General features: G+C 44.6%; 1 protein-coding gene across 2 annotated transcripts in view; it reads right to left on the bottom strand.

Moving 5' to 3' along the window:
- Dhx35 (DEAH-box helicase 35) overlaps positions 1-23160 on the bottom strand; it is a 58014-nt gene that overhangs the window by 22265 nt on the left and 12589 nt on the right. Inside the window, exons 4-11 of one of the 2 annotated variants that reach the window (XM_038329896.1) lie at positions 20878-20955; positions 14804-14908; positions 12342-12403; positions 11338-11407; positions 9447-9506; positions 4237-4349; positions 2845-2941; positions 1115-1273 (exon numbers count right to left, since the gene is read on the bottom strand). In XM_038329896.1, the coding sequence (XP_038185824.1) occupies positions 1115-1273; positions 2845-2941; positions 4237-4349; positions 9447-9506; positions 11338-11407; positions 12342-12403; positions 14804-14908; positions 20878-20955 (744 nt within the window). Of the gene's footprint in view, positions 1-1114; positions 1274-2844; positions 2942-4236; positions 4350-9446; positions 9507-11337; positions 11408-12341; positions 12404-13384; positions 13434-14803; positions 14909-20877; positions 20956-23160 lie in introns of those variants that run through there. The other variant, XM_038329897.1, reaches the window with a different exon arrangement.

Genomic DNA, 23160 nt, shown 5'->3' on the forward strand with positions numbered 1-23160 from the left:
GCTGGCTGGGAGTGGGTCCTCAGACCACACCGTCCCCACCTACTTCACTCTGAGCCACCTGCCATGACCTCCACACCTAGGGAAGGAGAAAGAAAGGAGGAGGGGCAGAAATCAGGCTCCTGGTTCCTCCCATCCAACGCTTCTTGCCACCTCACCCATCCTCAACCTAATTTCAGGGCTGAACTTTTAACTGATTTAAACTTGGTTCTAAAGGCAAACTGGATTAGGAACTGCTGTAGTAACTTTACCTTGTTCTGACTGACCACAATCCACCATGACAGTCTCTGAGGCTAAGGTAATGATGTGTTGAGACAGACAAAGGAAAGCTCCCAGAAGTAAGCTGCTCTGGTAATTACCATCAGAGGGCGGAAACTTCTCTGAGCAGGGTTAGAAACCTCACACCACACTACCTACTATGGACTTTTAGACCTACTGTATAGAAACATGGACCTCAGATTTGAAAGACAAGTCCTTTCTAGAAAAGTTCACTTCAACTGAAAAAATAAAACAGGTGGGGAGCTGGAGAGATGGCTCAGCAGTTAAGAGCACTGACTGCTCTTCCAAAGGACCCAGGTTCAATTTCCAGCACCCACATGGCAGTTCACAGCTGTCTATAACTCAAAGATCTGACACCCTCCCACAGCCACACATGCAGGCAAAACACCAATGCACACAAAATAAAAATAAACTATAAAAATAAAATAAAATAAAAATAAAATGGTCTGGGGAGATGGCTCAGAGGGTAAAATGCCAGCTGTGCCAGCGTGAGGCCCTAAGTCTCCAGAACCCACACAAAACCAGGAAGGGTAGCATGTGCCTGTCATCCCAGAACTAACACAGTGAGAGGAGGTAGAGGGAGGAAAACCCCAGCATCTGTGGGCCACCTAGTCTGGCAGACATAGCAGCAAGCAAAAGACCCTGTCTCAATCAAGGCTGTCCTCTGATCTCAACATATGCACTGTGGCACACGTCCACGCTTACACACATGAATGCTCACACACATGAACACACACTAATACATACATATACTAAAAGCATCTTAGCAGGACATGACAAAGGGGAGTCAGTGTGATTACAAATGGCTGCAAGCACCACTGATCAACAGGAGTCTCACCTTTCTGACGCTGTGTGACACCCTTTCGAACACCTTCATCTGCTCAAAAGAAGGCAGTCCTGCATACATGGGGAGAACCCGGAGGTGTTTCTTCATCCCAGTGCGAGCCAGCGCCCGCGCCTGCTCGATCAGCATGGATACAACAGATTCTACTTCTTCCTAAACATGGAACCAGAAACCAAAGAAGCTGGTCATGCTAGCACACTATAAGAACAAATGCTGGCATACAGGCTTTAACTCTGTCACCTGCTGTGCTGTCATGGCCCGCTCAGGATGACATTAAACCCAATGCTACCAAATAACAGTATCAAAGGAATGAAACCCTGTAACTGTACAATTAATAAGACTAAACCTTCTGTAGTTAATAGACAAGTTCCTATAAATAGAAACAATAAGGAACTGGAGAGCTGGCTCAGTGGTAAAGCCTGTACAGCTCTTGCAGAGGACCGGATTTCGGTCCCCATCACCCACCCATGTGAGGCAGCTCACTCTGCCTCTGACTCCAGCTCCAGGGCATCCAATGCCCTCTTCAGGCCTCCACATAGGCATCTGCACTCACTACACATAGATATACACATAATTCTTAAATGACTATTCATACACAGCTTTTATGGACTAAGGCAAACAGAGCATTCCATGTGCACGGACATGCTGAACATTCTGTGCAGCCGGACAAGCTGCAGCCTATGAAGTCATGGTAAGCATTCCTGAGCAAAGATTACTAACTATGGGAAATGTCTGGCAGTGGAGAAGGCTGAGGCTGGAGCTAGTTCTGAGCAGAACTACAACCGTAAGAGTGTTCTGGCTTATTCGGCTGTTTTCCACTATGTGGTCACTAACTGAGAGCAGAATGAGCTGGAAAGATGTCCAAATTAAAGGACCCACTCCTAATGTTAGGTCACTTAGGAAAGGGTGCCCAACTTTTTGACCACAGGTTGGGATTGCAAAATGCACAATGTACCTAGTGCAACATCCAATACTGGCAAACAAAACAGCCCCTATGATGTAAAACCTGATTTATTCTGAAATCAGCTAATACATTTAAAACATCGGTGCAAGATGGTTCAGAGATTAAGAGCACTTGCTGCTCTTTTAGAGGACCTGAGTTCAGTTACCACCACAGGCAGAACACAATCACCTGTAACTCCAATTCCAATAGATCTGAACCCTTGTGTCCTCCATGGGCACATGTACCCACATGGTACATATATACATACACAAAGGCTCACACACATACACGTAAAATAAAATTTAAATTTAAAAATGCAATTAACCCTATATGAACAGAATAGAGAGGAGCTAATGACCTCCTGACAAATCTAGATGGTAGACAATGACATCAAATTTTTTATGAAGTTTAGCCACTACAAAATGCAATTAAACATGACACAAGGAGCTGCAGAGATGGCTTAGTAACTAAAAACATGGGCTGCTTTTCCAGAGGACCTAGGCTTAATTCCCAGCACTCATAGGGCAGCTCACAACCATCAGTAACTCCAGTTCCAGAGTATCTAACACCATTTTCTGACCACCTCAAGCACCAAGAATGCAGGCAAAACACCTGTGAATAATTTAACAAGAAAGAGAAGAAAAGAAACAAATGGCTAAGAAGAGGGCTCCGTTAACTCTGATACTGACTTAACATGTCTACGCAGAGAGCAAGAACAGGGTTCCGTGTTAATTCTGGCACTGCCTTAACATGTCTACTCAGAGAGACTGGGTAGAGTTACCTGGCCAGTAAGGAAGGCTAGTATATCTCCATCTCCCTCTGTCTGGTGGATTCTCACCACCGTGTCCACAGTTGCCTTGATATAATCTGGAACAGGACTGGAAAAAATAGATGAGGAAAAAGCTCATCACTGGAACAAGCGCATTCATTACTCACAGCTACAATTACCCTAATAACTTGGCAGCCAAACCTCATCAGGGTTAGATTGGGCCATCCCAGCAGGTAATTAGCATATGGATAAGTAAAATAAATGTTCACTCCTTTTTTTTTAACAAGTGCAGCAATCAAGAACTGAGGGTGTATCTCAATAGTACAGCATTTGCCTAACGTATGTAAGGTCCTAGGTTCAATCCCCAGCACAAGAAAGAAAAAAAGAGTATTAAATGCAGCACTTCTATACATAATTACATGCAGACAATGGTTTCAGCTATATTTGCTAAGAAATAAAGAACAGTCTGGAAGAATGTTCTGGAAATTGGGCCAGCCCAGGCCCCTGTCCAAGTTAGGGTTTCTCTTGCCATGATGAAACATGACAAAAAGCAAGTTGGGGAGGAAAGGGTTTATCTGGCTTATACTTCCACAGCATTGTTCATCAAGGAAGGAAATCAGGACAGGAACTCAAACAGGGTAGGAATCTGGAGGCAGGAGCTGATGCAGAGGCCATGGAGGAATATAGCTTACTTACTTCTCCTTATGGAGAACCCAGGACCACCAACCCATGGGTGGCCTCACCTGGGCCCTCCCCCATCAATCACTAATTAAGAAACCACCTAGAGGCTTTTCTACAACCCAAGTTTAGGAAGGCATTTTCTCTACTGAGGCTAACCCCCTCTGATGACCTTAGTTTGTGTCAAGCTGACATAAACCAGTCAGCACAGCACATCCATCTTCCCCTGGCCAGAACCCAAGGGCTAAGTGAACAGAAATAGCAGACATTCCCTCCAGCTGGAAGGACTCAAAGACGAAGTTTACAACTCTCTGGATTTATCAGGCACTGGACCAGGCCCAGAAACTAGGCACAGCAATTAAGATGGCCCCTTGCTAATAAGATGACCTTGCTAAGGATGAAGACAACCAAAAGGCAACTGAGCAGTGCCTCCCTTACTGATGGCACCCTGGGAACTCCCCACTCAGAAGACTGCCAAACCACCTCCCCTTAGCCTACTACTTAACTCTCTCCAACTGAGCTAATGGCCACAGATGCATGTAAATTTGCACAGGAGAGTCAAGACTAAATTCAGCAGTAATGCTGGTCCAGCTTCCAGAGCATTCTATGGATAACAGGCACTGCACAATACCCCTTGCCAAGCTGCAGGCTGATGACACTCCCTATTCTTCTGCATGACAGACAAGGTCCCATATCATCATCACCAAGAATCAAGCATTACCAGACCTTTGTAGGTAAAAGATATCCACTGGAAATGTCCGCCCTTCCACTGTCAGGGTCACACAGGTATCCCTGGCTGGGTCACTGGTTTCATTCTGGTTAAAGAAATCTCGAAATTTCTAAAAATAAATATATACAGAAATATTATCGACATTTATCTCAAAGATTGGTCACAGTAATCCACAGAAAGAAAATATAAAACTGGCAGAGAAAACTGGGATAGTAGAATGAAGACTACATGTGGCAGAACAGCTTATTTTATTTCAGAGACAGGACCCCATGTAGCTCGGCTAGCCTCAAACTCACTACATAGCTGAGGCTGGCCTTTAACTCCGGACCCCCCTGCCTCCACTTCTTGAGCGGATTATATGTGTGCCACCACATCACACAAAGCGGTTTTCTGAAGTCACAATTTTCTTTCTTTTCTTTTACAACTCCACCAGGCCATCTTCCCAAAGGCCAGCTTTGTGGAGACAGGGTCTTGATACTCAGTTCAGACAGATCTGAAACTCTATGCAGACCAGGCTGGACTCAAAATCAGGATCCTCTTGCCTCTGGCTCCTGAATGCTGAAATTACAGGTGTGTTTCATCACATCCACTAAAATTTATTTTTCTCTTATTGAAATTGCAGGGAAAATTTCAATGAGATTCTAAAGGTCTGATTAAAATAAAGCCGGGCGGTGGTGGCGCACGCCTTTAATCCCAGCACTCGGGAGGCAGAGGCAGGAGGATCTCTGTGAGTTCGAGGCCAGCCTGGTCTACAAGAGCTAGTTCCAGGACAGGCTCTAAAAAAAGCTGCAGAGAAACCCTGTCTCGAAAAACCAAAAAAAAAAAAAAAAAAAAAAAAAAAAAAAAAAAAAAAAAATAAGGGTTAAAATTTAATGACCCTAAGCTGCCATGTAGCTGTGGTATTACTTTATTCTCACCCTCTGTATTTTATTTAGCTAAAAATGAGGTATGACTCAGTTTGGTACAGGTTAAACCAGACTGTTGGATAGCCCTAATCTGGAGAGCACACATTTGCTGGCACAAGGTTGTCAATTCATAAAGGGTTCCCTCTTGCACAATAGGTGTGTCTCTGATACATATTTACTATAACTTCCCAATAGATTCCAGGCCATCTGATAGCATGAACAGTGTCTTCTCCAATCGTGTGCACATGCATGCTGACTTCTTAATCAATGAAGAAACATCTTCACCAATGGATATCTTGGGCTCAATTACTATGACTATGAAAGAAGTTGGGACAGTACTGGACAGAATCGCTAGGGCCAGGTTTAAACATTCCAGACAGCTCAGAGACAGCAAAGGTGGACATAAGCAACACAGTCAAGACTATCACCAACACCCGTGTCAGCTGACCGGGGGCCAGGGAAGGAGTGGACAGCCTTGAGGAAAGAGGGGAGATTCGATACCCCAAGGAGGAAGTGAGTGAGGAAGACTGGGGGCAGCAGGGCCCAGAACTATAGGAGGGGACTTTAAGAAGGGCTTGCTGGACACAGACACCACCAGGACACACTGAACAGTGAGAGAGGTAAGGGCACTGACAACTTCACTGGATGGTGTGGATGGCTGGTCCCAGCTACTGGAATTGGTGACCAGGAGCTACTCTTTTAAAAAAAAAACACATCCCATGTACTGAAAGACGCAAAGTGTGTCCTTAAGATTTTTATCTGGTACCTTCACTAGGAATGTACAGATAACTCCCCAAAACTCAGGCTAGAGAGAAGGCTCAGTGGTTAAGAGTACTGGCCGCTCTTCCAGAGGACCCAGGTTCAATTCCCAGTACCCACATGGTGGTCCACAACATTATATATAAATGCAGATAAAATGCCCATATACATAAAACAAACAGTAATAACAAATTTTCTCCTTAAAAGGCCAATAACCTATTTCTCAAGAGCACATGAATCCCTGAGGCAGAATCAAGGAGACAGAAGTAAAGCAAGCCCCTCACCTGGAAAACTTGAGTGAGGTTCAAGAGGTGGGGTCACAACGACATGATGGAGAGGAAGGGGACAGTCTGTGAGAGTAAATGGAGATGATGGAGCCCTTTGCTGGGCCACCTGCCAGCTCACTTCGGCTTGCTGTCCTGCGAGCTGCTCTCACCTGGCCCACACTAGATAGCTCCCAGCATCCATCCATGCCCTCCCCAATCCCCACCCAAGCTAACAAGATCAGTCTCTGCAAACTGGTCCAATGTGGGAATCTGACCTCAGAGGACTCAGAATCCCTCACCAGAACAGATGGAAGAGAGAAATTAATCTCTCTACAAGTGATCAGACCTCTGAAGAAACAACAAGACAGGGTAACTGTCCGCCAGCCTAGCTACTGCTGTGTGGACGGGCTCAAGTAGAAGAATGCGATAAGGGGAAAAGGAAAACTTTGCAACCACACCCGCTATGGATGTAACAGCTCCCCTAATCAAGCTTCTACAAACAGCGCAGCTAAACCAATCAAGGCAACTACCTGATCAGCCTCCAGCCTCCCTGCCACTTCCCTGTTGCAGACATCAGTGTCTCATCTACAGGCTGAGCCACCCACCGAAGTGAAACCTGAGCAGGTGACCTGTAGGCAGCATTATACATCTAGACAGCTTGACATTAAGGTTGTGTCCCCTATAGACGTAGCAACTTGGGCATCCTTGGGCCTCCAGATGAAAATGCTAGGTAAGCCACACCCTATGCTGCTCACTCCACAAAGTGGTCCTCACACCAGGCCTCCTTAGCCCAATAACATCCTCTTCCTCTCACTTAAGAATACACATATGGGTGCTGGAGAGATGGTTCAGTGGTTAAAAGCACTGGTTGCTCTTCCAGAGGACCTTGGTTCAATTCCCAGAAACCACATGGCAGCTCACAACTATCAGTAACTCAAGTTCTGCTCCAATGGATCTGACTCCCTCAAACACTACATAAAAATTTTTAAGAATTAATACAGACTAAACAGATTATACTAAAGAATACATGTGAATATACACAGATGCATATAACAATGAAAAAAGGGTCATGAATTTAGAAGAGAGCAAGGAAAGTAAATGGGAGAGTTAAGAGAAAGAAAGGGGGGTGGGAATGGTGTAAGTATACTATAATATCAGAAAGAAACGAAAGACAATGCAAAGTAGCAATGAGCAGTTCACAGCTGCCGGTTATCAGGGAGTACCGGGCGGGGGGATTATACTTTTCACTACAACTAAACCTGTTTAGGTCAATTTTTCAGTTTATAATTTTTAAGAGAGAAAGAAGGAAGGAAAAGACAACAAAGATGATCTGTGCACTGGCCCACAAGGGAGAGAACCAGAGGCAAGTCAGACTCCTCCTACAATGGTTACCTTACACACTCTACAGTCACCTGGGAAGAAAGATTCACACGATGAGTGACCGTCTAGATCAGGCCAGCCTGTGGACATGTCTGTCAGGAGGGCAGGGAGTGCCCTGCTTGTATTAACTGATGTGAGAGCACTCAAGTCCATCCCGGGCACCATTCTAACTGTACTACAAGTGGGAAAAAGCTGGGGCCAGAGAAATGGCTCACCGATTAAGAGAACTCATTTACCTGTATTAAGAGGACCAGGGTTCAATTCCCAGCACCAGTATGGCAACTCACAGCCAGCTGTAACTCCAGTCCCAGGGAATCCAATGCTCTCTCTCGGTTTCCATGGGTACTGAACACACATTGTGCACAGACATACATGCAGGCAAAACACCCATATGCATGAAAGTAACCATTTCTAGTAAATGGTTCAAAGAGTGAAAGGTGAGCTGAAGTAAGCATGCATGCATTTATTACTCTCTGAGAGCAAACACTTTCATTCCTAGGCTGCTTGTTGTCAAGGTGTGTTATCACAGCATCAGAAATGAAATTAAAATACTTGTGTAGAACATTCCAGCATACATCATGGTGACAGAGATGACAGCTAATGCAAGAGGACAATAAACAGTTTAAACCCAGAGGTGATCACGGGCAGCCTGAAGCCAAGAGCTCCAACACCTTGTAAACAAACTGGCCTGGATACACCAGCAGGCTCCTCTCACCAAGTCAGTCTGCATTCTTCCTCTCAGGGACACAGAGGAACAAGTCAGGGGCCAGACCCTCACATTTAACCTGGAAGACATCTCTGTAACTACTCCCTATGTCTCTACACAACACGAGAATCATCTTCCTGAGTCCCAAATACAGGCAAATCACTGTCCTACAGTGTAACGCAAGAGGGTAAAATCATGAGTAAGACAGAACCCCAAATCCTCAAGGATTCAAGCAATTCCTGAACAAGCACCTCAAGTCAGTGCAACTGAAACACACACAAAGCAGTACAAGAAGACAGAGCAGCAGGGGGGAGGCCTCAGGGGAGGCCTCTCTGAGGAGGTGAGGGTCTCCTGGACTCAAACCCTGCTAAAATGCCACCTTCTTAGTGAAAAGTTCTTGACGCTCCCAGCTGGCTGGACTGAAGAGCAGCCTTCTAAGTCACCTTAACACACTGAACACCTATTCATGCACCGCCTTCCCTGGACTCGGGGGATGCATGGATCACCTGTAGCTAGCAGGAGCCTTAGCATATAGCCCATATAAACAGCAAGTGGTCAAAAGAAAGAGATGAACTGAACTGTTTTAAAATAAAATATTAGTCATCAAGAGAGTAAATCAGCCATATAAAAACATAGGACCAAAGAGATGGCTCGGTTGGTAAAGATGCCTACTGCTGAGCCTGATAACCTTGATCCCTGGGGCCCACACGGTAGGACAGAGTTGATTGAAACAAGTTATTCTGATCTCCACCATGGCCTGTGTGCCCCCACCACACATACCAAAAAAAAATTTAAATAAAAAAAGAAAAAAAACAATGTGGAAACTACTACATTTCAGGAAAAGCTTCAACTGCATCAAAAACGTTAAAATAAGTGTACAATTTTCATAAATAAACTCAAGAAATATGGCCTCACACTGAAAAGTAACTAAAAAGAAGCTGCCCATGTGAGGAGAAAGACAGCAGAGACAGAGACGAGGCGAGAGGGCGGTCATCAACTCCCTTGCTTAATTACAGGCTAATTTCTATTCGCAGTTGAAAAGGAACATCATGGGACATCCAGGGCACCAGATGGGTCCAAAAGAGGCAGGTCACTCTGCCAAAGGCATGCCTTGCCTGGAGGCTTGCTCCCAACGATGTCTGACAGTTCCAGTGTTTACACAGAAGGGGGTTGGAGAGAGATGCCCTTACCTCCGCGTCCAGAGTGGCTGAGGCCACAATCAAGCGAAGATCCCCTCGCTTTTTCTGAATCTGGAAAAGAAGGCATCAGGAAATAATGGTGACAGTGGAACAACGTACAATTCCTAACCAGACATGGTGACTCGGGCCTGTAAATTCCAGCAAGCAGGAGGCCAGGGCAGGAGGGTCAGTTTAGGACCAGCCTGGGCTAGACAGCAAGACCCTGTCAAAAACAAAGCGGAGGCTTATCAGTGAGACAAGAATGCTACAAACAACTGGCTGCTGATATCACAAATCACTGTGACGTAGACCACGCTTCCTGATTATGAAAATGTACAAAATTTTCTAATTATGACCCAGTAAAAATTTTATACAAAATACAAAGGAAATTTAAAACTTTGGTCTTAGCCCTACCCACTGTCTAACTCTAACCCTAAATTTAAGGACTGAATTTAAAATTATTAAAAATAAATGCTTTTCCTTACATGTGAGTTTTAGGGTAGTGTAAAGACATATATTCAAACTCTGAAGTATGAAAAAGTACATTACAACCAAGAAATAACAAATCTTGACACCAAGATATCAATCTGGACATTAATAGTTATCCAAAGAAATGTGGTCACTGGGCATATAGCACATCTGCCGCACTCAGGAGCGACCACACGAGGCTCCTCAGTACTGGCAAAGCTTGCATAGAACTGCCCTCTATTACACTCTCCCTAGGTGGGAATAAGCTAGTGAGAAAATTCCTCATACACATCAGAAAGTCTGGTCATCAGCCAAAAGATAAACTAATAAAATAACAACAAAAGTGGTGTATATATTCCGAGCTGTGTGCCAGTCACCTCAGGGCACATATGGAGTCATGCGGTACAGGCTACACAAAGATACAAGGCTGAGGAGGTGGCAAGCGTCTAACCGTAACCCACCTTCCCCTCAGCTCACTGTGGACAGCCATGGAGAGGCATCCTTTTCTTACTTGCACAAAGGTAAATGTATGGTGTCATCTTAAGACTGTGTTGTCTTATTTAAGCCTCATGACCAATCACGATGTCCAGCAGGCCTGCCCAGCAGACTTCCCTATGAAGCGGTTCCTAGTCTGCCCTTGTCCGGGCAGTGGCCACCAGCCACAAGTGGCTATGAAGAGCCTTTGGAATACACTAGCCTGATGGAAAGATTAAACTGCTATTGTAATCCTCTTTCAAATAATTCAAATTTCATTTCAGGGAGCTCACTACCATTAAGACCATATACTTAAGCACACACGTGTGTAACAGTACAGGAAGAATGTGGCAGATCACACGTGTGTAACAGTACAGGAAGAATGTGGCAGACCCCAGCAGCCTTGTGCAGCCATCGAAAACACTGTCTTCGGGGGCGTGGAAGTGGCTTAGTGGTTAACAGCACTGCTGTTCTTGCAGAGGTTCTGTTCCCAGCACGCACATCAGACAGCTCACAATCACCTGTAACTCCAGTTCTTGGGGATCTGGTGCCCTCTTCTGACCTCTGCAGGCACCTGTACACATATGTACACAGACATACATACAGGCGCACACATACTCATAACACAAATACAAAATCTTTAAAATAATAACAATAATGTCTTCAAAGACTACTTCACGATGAAGACAAATAGTCTTGATATAATACTAAATGTGCAAGATACAAATTACACACATTGTCCAATCCCACTGTGTCAAAACATATACAGAGGCGGGAAGGCACAGACAGAAAAGAAAAGCACATCAACATTCGGCTAGTGTTTTTCTCTGAATGGATAGGATGATGGGATAATTTTCCCTTTGTATTTGTTCGATTTTCCAAATTGTTGTCATTACTTTCCTAACCAGGCAACAATATAAAAAGAAAACACAGAAAGCAAAATACAGGCAGTAGAGTCTACCTTCTTCAGCAAGCCAATGGCAATGTCTGTATACAAGGTCCTCTCGTGGGCTTCGTCCAGCATGATGACACTAAGAATTAGAGGGGCATTCTCAGTAAGCATTGAGACAAAGGCCACAAAATCCCACCCCACCCACCAAAGAGACCTCTGGGTACTCATCACTCATGTAATGCTATCAAATCAAGAGAAAGCCCACGTCATTCTCGGCCAGTGAGGTCATTCCTAGACTAGAAACATGACTTCAACAATCTTAGTGAAAATAATGATGACACACTATTTGCAAAGAACGTCACCCACCCTGTATTCCACCAGAACTTAATAGCTGGGTCTAACTGGTATGCATGACCTCTAACCCCACAGAGCACATGCAGTAACAAAGCCCAGCTACCTCAACGATGCTGAGCCATGAGAGCAGCCAAAGAGGGACGGCAGCGGTGAAACACGAGTGCCAGGGAGGGAGCGGGACGGAATCCCTCACACACCAAAGCTGCAGGGCAGCACTGGTGCTCCCAGAGATGCCCAAGATACTCAGAGAGGGAGAAAGAGCTAAGCCCTCAGCTGCACTTTGTGTACAAATTCAACAGAACACGGTCTAGAGGGAGAAGTGGAACGCTTGCCTACCATGTGCAGGCCCTGAGTTCCAGCCCAGCAACTGGCTAGTCACTTCTCTGCTGGGCTATGGTTCTGTAGTTACCCCAATTCCCGGAGTGTGTCACAGGGAAGATAAACAGAAACAAGCCAACAGGCAGACTAGTGACAGATGTCCGTGGGCCTGCTTTTGCTCATGTTTTTGTTTGTCTGCATTATGTACTCGTTGTTGCTGCCTGTAAGAGGCACCACTATCAAATCTGAAAAACTAGCAAGAGCAGGAAGAGCCACCATCAGGAAAGAGGACAGATGAGAGCAGCTGACCAGACCTGAATCTTAGCTGCTAAGCTGACTGCTTCCCAGTGTACAATGAGCTTTGGAAACATTAGGAAGGTATCACAGGAAATCGCATTTACCTATATTTTGTTAACAATGGATCAACCATCATTTCCCTGACCAGCATCCCATCTGTAAGGAACTAAAAAGTAAAAATACAAAGAAAGAGAAATTTATTTACAGTGATGATTTAAGTTCAGGTATAAGCTCTGTTCCCATGCAAGAACAATCCACACAGCACAGTAAAGACAACACCTTAGTAGCTTTATTCATTCAGCAAAGTTTGAAAAAAAAAGTTCCCACACTGGGCTGCAGACCTTTCAACACCATCTCTGCTCACCTGGCCTAGTTCCTAATGCCAATTAGCATCAACAGCAATCCGTGTACAATCAAGCGAGTCTCCCACTTGCCATTATTTACTATGTGAATGCACCAAGTGGGATAGCTCCTCAGCATGTTCTCAACCGCGGCCTCCACTGACAGAGCCGCGTTTAGAGCGTGGGCTCCGCAGTCACCTGCCTGAATTCAGAGCCCAGCTCTGCTTTTACCTGCTGTAAATACCCAGGCCAAGTGCTTAGCATCGGAGTCTCTTTCCTCCCGTGTCAAATGAGGTAATATAACAATTTCACCAAGTTACTGAAGACTAAGTAGGATTAGTAAACACTAATAAAATGCTTTAGAAATGAGCAGTAACAAGTGGGTGCCATTACCTCACCCCAAACAAGGTTGATGATGAGCAAGGCTAAGCTCTCCTACAGTCTCGTTTCACTCAGACTTTAAAAATGGGATGTGTTTCTAACACAGTTTGCTTGGCCCTGGTTCCAGCTGTCACCGCCGTCCCCCACCCCCAACACACACACAGAAGCAAGTGGAAAGTTCTACCACTAAGTCTTAGCAAAGCTGCTCATGGACCCAAAAAAAGAGTCACATGATTACAACATTCACCCAATGTTAACTGGTTCACACATAATTGAAGTCATAAGCACAACACAAATTCCCTTTACCTGACAACATGGGTATCAAAAATTTGGAAAACAAAGTCTGTATTGGCTAGCTTTATGTCAGTCTGGCACATGTTAGAGTCATGTAGGAAGAGGAACCTCAACTGAGAAAATTCCTTTACCACGTTGGCCAGTGGGCAAGTCTGTGGACATTTTCTTGACTGAAGATTGATGTCACTCTGGGCAGTGCCACCCCTGGTAGTCCTGGGTGTATAAGAAAGCAGGCTGAGCAAGCCAGGAGGAGCAAGGCAGTAAGTGCTGCAGAATATTTGTTTAACTATGCAAAGATGTGCTGCATTTGTTTAAATATATGAAAATATGCTGCATTTGTTTAATTATGTAAAGATGTGCTGCTATTTTACCTTGCCTGCCTAAGGTACCTGATTGGTCTAATAAAAAGCTGACCATCCAATGGTAAGGGAAGAAGTGTAGGTGGGACTTCCAGGCTGGGAGAGTAAGTAGGAGGAGGAATTTAGACTTGAAGAAAGAAAGATAAAGAGATGCCAGGGAGACACCAGGGCCAGACAGACAGACACAGCGGAATGAGGAAAGTAGGACATGCAGAGTGAAAGAAAGGTAAAAAGCCCCGAAGCAAAAAGTAGAGGAATAGAAAAAGGTTAAACTAGGTTAGAAGTGCTAGTGGGATAAGCCTAAGCTAAAGCCAAGCATTCATAACTAATAATAAGTCTCCGCATCTTTATTGGGAGCTGGTTGGTGGTCCAAAGAAAATTCCAATTACAAGTAATCAGCACTCCTCCATGGCCTGTGCTTTAGTTCCTGCCTTTAGCTCCTGCCATGATTTCCCTGGATGGTGGACTCTTAAGTTGTAAAATTGAAATAAACCCATTCCTCTCCAAGTTGCTTTCTGGCCGTGGTGTTTTATCACAGCAGTAGAAATCCTAACTAATCAAGATCCGTTTTCTTACAAATGGCTACAGTGTTCACTTGGCTCATCTGAACAGTTGTGTTCCAGGATGCAAGGCACCTGTGTCTAAGGACCCAGCTTCATTTCATCGAGCACCTTGCTCACAGCTCTACAAGACTATTCAGCACTGGTTCTAGTACAGTGATGAACTGATTACCACCAATTACCATTATGCTAATTACTTTATTATTTTGTCAGCTACCACTGAGACAGTCCATTAGACAGTTCTAACTAGCCAACCATTGTGAATTCCAAGCTGTACCAGTTTACACCAGTTCACCCCGTGTTTGTCTGTACAGTTTTGTTTCTCAGCATGAGTCAGTAGAAAAAGCCCAGCATGTGTAGGAAAGGGGACGCTGCATCCTTACACTGTCACCAGCGAACACATACAGATGAGCACTGGCCTCCAGGCCTCAGCATTGTCAGCTACAGAACAGGGATAAATCTTACTCCTGTGTTCTTTTCTGGGCTAAGATTCAAGGACTCTTTCAAACTGCTCTGGTCTTCACAGAAGATGAATATCCCCTGGAGACCTTGCTGCCCTGGCCTGCACAAGCTTTAACTCCCCAGGGAATCCTCTCCCTGTTCACACCGGAAGTCACTGTAAGCACTTCACCTTGATTCTGGTTGCCAGCGGGTCGGTGCAGTCATCAAAGCGGATGCAGTAGCCCACCTCGTGGCCCAGCACTGCGCCCCTTTCGTCAGCTACTCTCCCTGCAACCTTTGAGAAGAAAGATCATGCTGAAAATAGAGACACGGTGATTACTGCACAGGGCACACGCTACAGGGAACGTAAAGGTCATATCACACAGCAAGTGAACAATGAGGAGAAAGGGACAGGTCTCTGGAGAGGAGTGAACACTGATGATCAGCTGATAGAGCTCTCAGTCTGTCACAGCCTTGAGACAACTTCAAACAGTATACAAGGGCTGGGCATGGTTGCACAGCCTTTAAACCCACCACTAGGAAGTGGAGGCAGAGGATCTCTGTGAATTTGAGCCCAGCCTGATCTACACAGCAGTCCTAGGCCAGTCAGAGGTACACAGTGAGACCCTGTTTCAAAAGACAAAGCAGAGAGCATACAAAATAAAAGGAAAATCACACAATGATTTTACAGATCAGTATTGAGGAAACTGAGCTGTGGGTGTGGTGCCCCTATCAGTGTGTGGAAGGCCCCAGGGTTAAATGACCAGCACCAGAGGAAAGAAGGAAAAGGAAAAAAAGAAAACCAAAGAAATTACATGTAAAACCCGAAAGATCTAAACCAGAGATCCAAGCTAAAGAGCTATTTGGCAGTGGCACACTTGCATAAGGCCTGAGGTCTTGGGGGATGAGGGGGAGCAGGGGAGCAGGATGACTGAACACAGGAGTGGGCCAAGTTCATCTTCTCTTCAGAGGCAAGCGTGTTCCAAAGGTCAGATGCCTAACACAATTTTCAACATTACTCCAGCTACCAGCACTCCTGAAAGTCAATGAAGATAAAACAGACAGGCTAGTGTCTGAAAGGAGTAATGAAAGATCCACATGACCATTACATAAAATGAGAAAACAAAACCTGCAGTACAAGGACTACCCTGGATATAGCACAAATTAAAGGGCAGTATAGGAAGGACTATAGCGTATGCCGATAACCTCAGCCCTTAGGAAGCAGAGGCAAGAGAATAAAAATTTCAGTCAGCCTGGCATACACAGCACGGCTCTATCTCAAAAGCGGGGAGGGGGTGCCGAGGAGACAGCCTGGGCTTTCCATGCAAGCATAGGGACAGGACCTGAGTTTACCCCAACACCCTCACACAGAGCCTGGAGTGGAGTATTCTAACCCCAGCAGGGGAGGCGGGTGGACTCCTAAGGCTCAGCAGCCAGCAAGCTAGCCTCCCACTGAACTCCAGGTCAAGGAAGGACCCTGTCTCCAAAAGACAAGGTAGTTAGGACCTGAGGAATGACACCTGAGGTTGTTTTCTAGCCTCTACACCCACATATGCACACACACGGGTCTGTGCACAAGTGAACACACAAACACACACACACACACACACACACACACACACACAGGTGTGAATGTAAGGAAATTTAAAAAAAAAAAAATCCATCTAGCCAGATCCCTAACTGTCTCAAAAAGACCATTCGAAGTTTACTAATAGGAAATATCTGAAATGAAAGCCAGGCAGTGGCTCACGCCTGTAAACCCAGCTACTCGGAGATGAGAAGACTCAAGCGCAAGCCCAGCAGGGACAACTTCGGAAGTCTCTCCCACCATCTCAAAAAAACGAACAGGCATAAAGTGGCAATCACAGTTTCTAGTTGTTGTTTGAAAGAGAGTTTCACATCTGCTATCTAAACACAACTGAAAGAACAAAGCTAAGCCATGAGGTCCATGGCCTCGCGCACCCAACCAGAGAAAGCAGCTGTGTGTCACCCTCCTTCCAGGCCAGGCAGCCCCAAACCCCATAATCGCTAGTCTGAGCTTGGAGTGCAGTTGCTCCAGGAAGGGTCCTGAGGCAGCCCAGACTCCAGACCACAGAGACTCCCTGCACTCAGCCATGCCCGCCATCAACGTGCACAAGAAAGCGACAAGCAGATGGAGATCAGAAGCAGCCTCGCCCAGCGACTTGAAATCACAGAGCTGATAAGACCCACTGCGAATCAATCATCAGGCAGGCGGTCCACACCACGCAGTCTTTCAAAACATCTTATGAAACCAGAGGTGCACCCTGTTTGGCGCTGCCTCTGGAGGGCGCGTTTCCCAGGAGGCTTAGTTATCATGGTTGTTCCGAGCTAATCATCCACATCTCAGAAAAAGGCACAGACAAGCTGTGTAGAGATTCTGGGAAGCTGCAGGGGAAACAGCTAGGAAGAATGAGCACAAATAAGCCAACCTCTTCAGAAAACAGTCATTTTGTGGGTGTAAAAGTGAAATTCAACGCTCCTGTTCTTACTAGTTCACTATTTGCATAAACATACATTTTAAAAGTGTGCGTGCATGCATGTGTGCATGTGTGTTTGGGCTGGAGAGATGGCTTGGTGGTTAAGAGCATGTACTATTCTTGCAGAGGACCCAAGTTCAGTTCCAAGCACCAATGTTCAGTGACTCACAACTGCCTCTAATTCTAGCTTCAAGGGGACAAAAGCCTCTGATCTCTTTGGGCACCAGCAGCCACACATGCATACATAAATATACACAATAAAAAATAATAAATTTTTTCTTAGTGTTTTAACTAAATGTAATGACATACATCTATAATACCAACTCCCAGGAGGCTGAAGCAGGAGGTTTGCCAGTTCCAGCCAGGCTAGGCTATGGGCACAAGTCCTCACCTTCAAATAAATACACAGATATATAAGCTATGGACATAAGACTTACCATTTATAATCACCCAGGATTGTAGTCTGTTGGCTTCATTTATGTGTTTCTTTTTTTAATTTATTTATTATGCATATAATATTCTGTCTGTGTGTATGTCTGCAGGCCAGAAGAGGGCACCAGACCTCATTACAGATGGTTGTGAGCCACCATGTGGTTGCTGGGAATTGAACTCAGGACCTTTGGAAGAGCAGGCAATGCTCCTAACCACTGAGCCATCTCTCCAGCTCCCCATTTATGTGTTTCTTATGTGTAGATGTGTAGGTGCCTGTGCCACAGTGTGCCTAGGGCAGTCAGAGGGCAACTTGTGGGGGACAGTTCTCGCCTTCCACCATGTGGCAACCAAACCCAGATCCTAAGGCTTGGCAGCAAGCGCCAAGCGGCTGAGCCAACCCTCTACTGGCTTTTTAATAGATTTGCACCTCTACTGTTTACATTGTGTTCTCCATAACTCCATCAGATTCAACAAATCCCAATCACTGAACGACTGCTACATAGCAAGTTAGACCTGCGTTCTCATGAAGCATAGTAGCTAAGATACAGCAGGGCATTCTCTCAAGCCTGCAAACATACATGTTCCATGGCTCCCCTCTTAAGAAGTTCTGGTCTGGAGGCTAAATTTGGACTCGTGAGACCAGTGGCCCTGCTTACCAAGTGCCTCTCACAGAGATCCAGCACAACTTCTGCAGTTTGTTCTTGGGCTCAGTCTGTGCACACAGCACCTCTGAGATATGCCATCCTAAACATGGCGGCCCATCACCACTCACGGTTAATTTAAGCGTTCTTTGTTCTGTCAGGAGAAAGCTTGCAGTTGCTCAGGATGTTATCAGTAGCTACAAACGTGCAGCTAAAATGCAAACTGATTAAGAGCTGGGATTTCAAACAACACACAGGGCAAACTGCTCCAATTTTTAGCTGAGTCATCTTTCAGTGACATAAAAAGTTAAATCACTGCAAATTCCAGACAACACATTCTCTCTCTTAAATCCCCTCTTATTCTCTCTCTCCGTTCTCATTCTCTCCCCACCGTGTACCCCTGGTACTCCAAAAGTAGAAGCAAGAAGACCAAGAGCACTGAGGCCAGCCTGAGTTACATAAAGCCCTGTCTCAAAAGATAACAACAAAGTTTGAAGCCAGCCTGGTATACAGAGTGAGTTCTAGGACAGTCAGGACTACATAGAGAAATCCATTCTCAAAAAACAAACACACACACATACACCAAACATATGTGCACACATTCACTCACACACACAAACGTACATGTGCACACACATGTGCACGCGCACACACACACTAAATGTGCACACAGTGAATATGCCACAGAGAAGAAAGACTCAGATGCTGTTCTTTCCCCACAGGAAATAACAGAAAATCACTGCTGTGTGCACAGGTCATTAGTGGAAGGCAGCCAAACTCAGGGAGGAAAGTTTATACAAATGTGTCTGTCAGGCAGATTTAACTGATAAAAACATGCTATTTCTCTGGATGTTTTTCATGTTTATGGCATTACCTGTTTTTAGTATTTGTAACATTGCATAATCTCTCATTGTAAATATTCTCTGGTGCACTGAAAAGACTCAAGATACAGGTACAGATGAAAAGGAATCAAATGGGATAAACATGACTAAAAACAGCAACAGGCTGGGGGTGGGATCCAGGGGTAATACAGCACTGGCCCGCAGCACCAAGCTCTGTGTTCAACCAACAGCACTGAGACACAAAACTACCCGCTCTGTGCAGGGTTACAGGAAATCCTAGAGAAGAGCACATGGCTCTGGGGACATTGATTAACACTCAAAACAGACCAAAGAGACAGATACATTTGCACTGTGTCCTTAGAAAAGACACAAAACTATTAGAACATAACAACATACCCTAATAGAACATAGAGAGCTGAGCAAGGAGTTTAAGCATTTATCCATACCTGGAGGAAAACAACCCACACTATTCTGAAAAGGAACCCATTCAAGGAGACAAAGTAGCCAGGAAGGTGAGGGGCACCTAGTGGACCTCAGCACCAGAAAACAGAAGAGCAAAGTCTGAGGAAACAAAAGTGTAAATCAAGAATTTCATACTGAGTATGTAGCTCAGTGGCAGAATGCTTGCCTAGCAGGTCCTGGGCTCTGTCTCCAGCACAGAAACAAGGGGGAGAGGGGTGCAGCGCGGATAAAGAAAAGTATACTAAGACCACATCACATATTCTCAAACATGTTTTTTAGAAAATTGCTAAATGTTGAACTGGAAAGATGGCTCAGTGGTCAAGAGCACTAGCTGTTCAACCAGAGGGCCTGGGTTCAATTCCCAGCACCCACATGGTGGCTCACAACATCTTTAAGTCTATTCCCAGAGGGTCTGATGCCCTCTTCCGGTCTTCATGAGCACTGCATAAATATGGTACATGAATATGAATGTGAAACACCCATACACAAAAGATAATAAAGTAGTTATGTAAATCTTAAAATAAAAATCACAGTGCTGCATCAATGAAGGAAGGGAGAGAGTCCATCTCCTCCTCCCTCATACATACATTTGAAAAATAGGCCAGGTACAGCATCTCACATTTGTTTAGATGATGGTTAGTTTTTTGTTTTTTGACACAAGGTATCACTATGTATATAGACAGACAAACTGACTGACCAACCAGAGTGGACCATATTGCTAGAGACCCTAAAATCATAGAGATCCCCCTGCCTCTGCCTCCTGAGTGCTGGGATTAAAGGTGTACAACACCACTCCTAGTATTCAAGATACTTAGGCAGAAGGATTGCTTAAAGTTCTAGGCTAGCATCAGCTTCATGAGACTCTGCCTCAAAAAGAAAATAAGAGAAAAGGGAAAAATTACTATGAAAACATTAAGCAAGATTTTTTTTGTGTGTGTGATTTTTTTGTTCTCAAGCTTTAGCAAATTATTTTGCGGTGAGAAAATGTTTACCTATAGTTCGAAGCTGCCCCATTTTACTATTTCAGTTTCCTCTTTTGTTATATTTAATACACATAAATCTCACACTTACAAAAGTGTATCTATCCAGCTTGCAGCCACTTACCCAACCACCCATCCCTCCTTATCCTGGAGAGAACACTCACCTGTTTTCAGTGCTTCTCCTGCTAAGTCGGGCTTTAAACAAAAATATTTATTTTTATATCTAAACTCTTTATTACTAATTGGTTCATAACATACAGGTATCAATTCTGCAAAATTTCCAATCAAAGCTCTCTTTAAGCTAAATTCTTAAGGAGTAACTTCTACTCATTTGTATTTTTTCAGAGTAAGAAAGGAAGTGATGGGGAAACAGAAGGGGAAGGCACAGTCATAGCAGAGAGAAACTCACTGTCACAGCGGCCACTCTTCGTGGCTGGGTCACTCCAACCACTCGTCCTTCGGCTGTCCAGCCAGCTTCTGCCAGGTACTGCAAGGAGAACCACGGATGGATTAGCATCTCCTAGACAACCCTTCCTCCAGGTGACCCTGCTCTGTGCTAAGTCACTAAGAAATGCCACATGGCAGTGTGACAGATGACAGAATTCAGGCTTGTTAATGTTAGCAAGTCCCATTCACACCAAAGCTGATAGAAGAACCAAGAGACAGATTCAGCATAAAGACTCCCTGGTCCTACAGTGTTTCTGTGTTCTGGCTGCACCAGGCGAAAGAAACTATTAGTTATGAGAACAGCACTCAGTCTACAGAACAGAGAATTCTAAAGTACACAGAGACAGCTAAACATGAAGTACCAACTATACAGCACATCTTAGTGAAGCTAAATAAGAACAATTGTTCACAGCTATACATAAAATATGCCATTAGAATATATTAGATACAACTTGATTAAATATGTTTTCTGTGTCTATATCTGATTTTAATCAATTAAAGCTCAACATGTACAATTGGTTATCAGACTTAATTTTCTTTTTATAAAACAATGGATACATTACTTCTATAACAGAAAAGATTAAAACTGGAATTTCATAAATTCATTGATCTAAAAATAAAGGTAATAGCTGGGTGTGGTGGTACACACCTTCAATCCCAGCACTCAGGAAGCAAAGGCAGACAAATCTGTGAGTTCAAGGCCAGCCTGGTCTATAGAGCAGGTTCTAGGACAGCCAGGACAACACAAAGAAACCCTATCTCAAAAAAGAAATGAAAAACAAAAAGTTTAAAAGGTAATATAGAAATTAAAGAGAATTGCTGTCTATAGGGGTTAGGTAGCAAAGAGATAGGGGAAAGGAGCAGTTCACAGGGGGAGACAGGGATGAGAGGGCATAAGAGCTCTGGATGGGTCATCTCTGACACAGAACCCACTGTGTTACATGTGCTCTTCAAAAACCCAACAGCCAAAACCAGTCAAGAACTGGAAGAAAACAGAAAGAAAAACAAACACTAACATATGACCCTATGCACAAATGATAACACAAACCCAGAAACACAGGTGGAGAGTGGTATCCTCACTGAGCAGGCTGACTGATGATGGAGAATGGTACCCTCACTGACTAAGTTGAGTGATGACAGAGAGTGGCACCCTCACTGACCAGACTGAGTGACACTAGAGAGTGGTATCCTCACCAATGCTAAAGAGCTGGACAGAAACATCCTCAGAAATGATTAATCCAGACGGGGATAGGAGATAGCGACTCCTTAACTATGTTATGTGTATTAGAATCCAACAAACACATAAACAAGCCCATAGTGATTGATCTTGATTCAAGAGTGATAAATGCAGGGAGACAAGAGCTTCGGGGGGGGGGGGGAGGGTTAATATCCAAAGTCATCCTGTTGTGAGGCAGTGACGACACCTCAGCAGCAGCAAGCACCCTTGCAGTGGGATCCTGACTTCTCTAATGAAAGGAAACAAAGTTCATACACAGACCATAGAAGATGAACCACATCTTGTGGATCTAGAAGGCTCAGTACTGGTCAAAAGCGATGAAAACTTTTAGACAGAAGGTGGATGCAAAAGAAAGAGCTTCTCACAGCCAGATGTGGAACCATTTAAGCAGTAAAATAAACATGGTACTGGATTTCACACTGTGAAAACACAGCTATACATGAACCATACAACTACATGTCAATAATCAAATATGTAAATAGGAGAGAGACGAACGGTGCTTCTCAAAGTAGATTCCCTCTGATAGAGGTACAGAGAAAGAGGGACATGTTATAGCTACAGACAGGGCCTATAGGAGAGACTAAAATCAGGTCAAAATTTAAAGAGAAGGAGCTTTGCACCCTGACATTCCTCCTCCCAAGATATTTATCAGTTGAGAAGGCACAGAAAATAGTGTTAGAGGTGACATCTGGCACCTTAACTGAGAGCCCAAAGTCAGAATAGGCACTGACAAGACATCACAAAGCTCGGATACGATGCACACCACCATTTCTAATGTATTCTTGCAAAAATTGCACAGGCTTCTTCTAACAGGAGAAGGAGACCAAGACTGAGAGCCGTTTAATACACAAATGAGAAATACTCTAGGAAAGTGTGACGGACACGGGAGATGAGGGAAGGAGGCCCTCCCACTAGCTGAGGAGACTAGACAGAAACAGCGACTGAATGGCGTGTAGGACCCTGGAACTGAAAAAGAAACCTGTGACAGAACTGACGAGGGTTAAACAC

Source organism: Arvicola amphibius, chromosome 5, assembly GCF_903992535.2.
Source record: "Arvicola amphibius chromosome 5, mArvAmp1.2, whole genome shotgun sequence".
Taxonomy (NCBI): Eukaryota; Metazoa; Chordata; class Mammalia; order Rodentia; family Cricetidae; genus Arvicola; species Arvicola amphibius.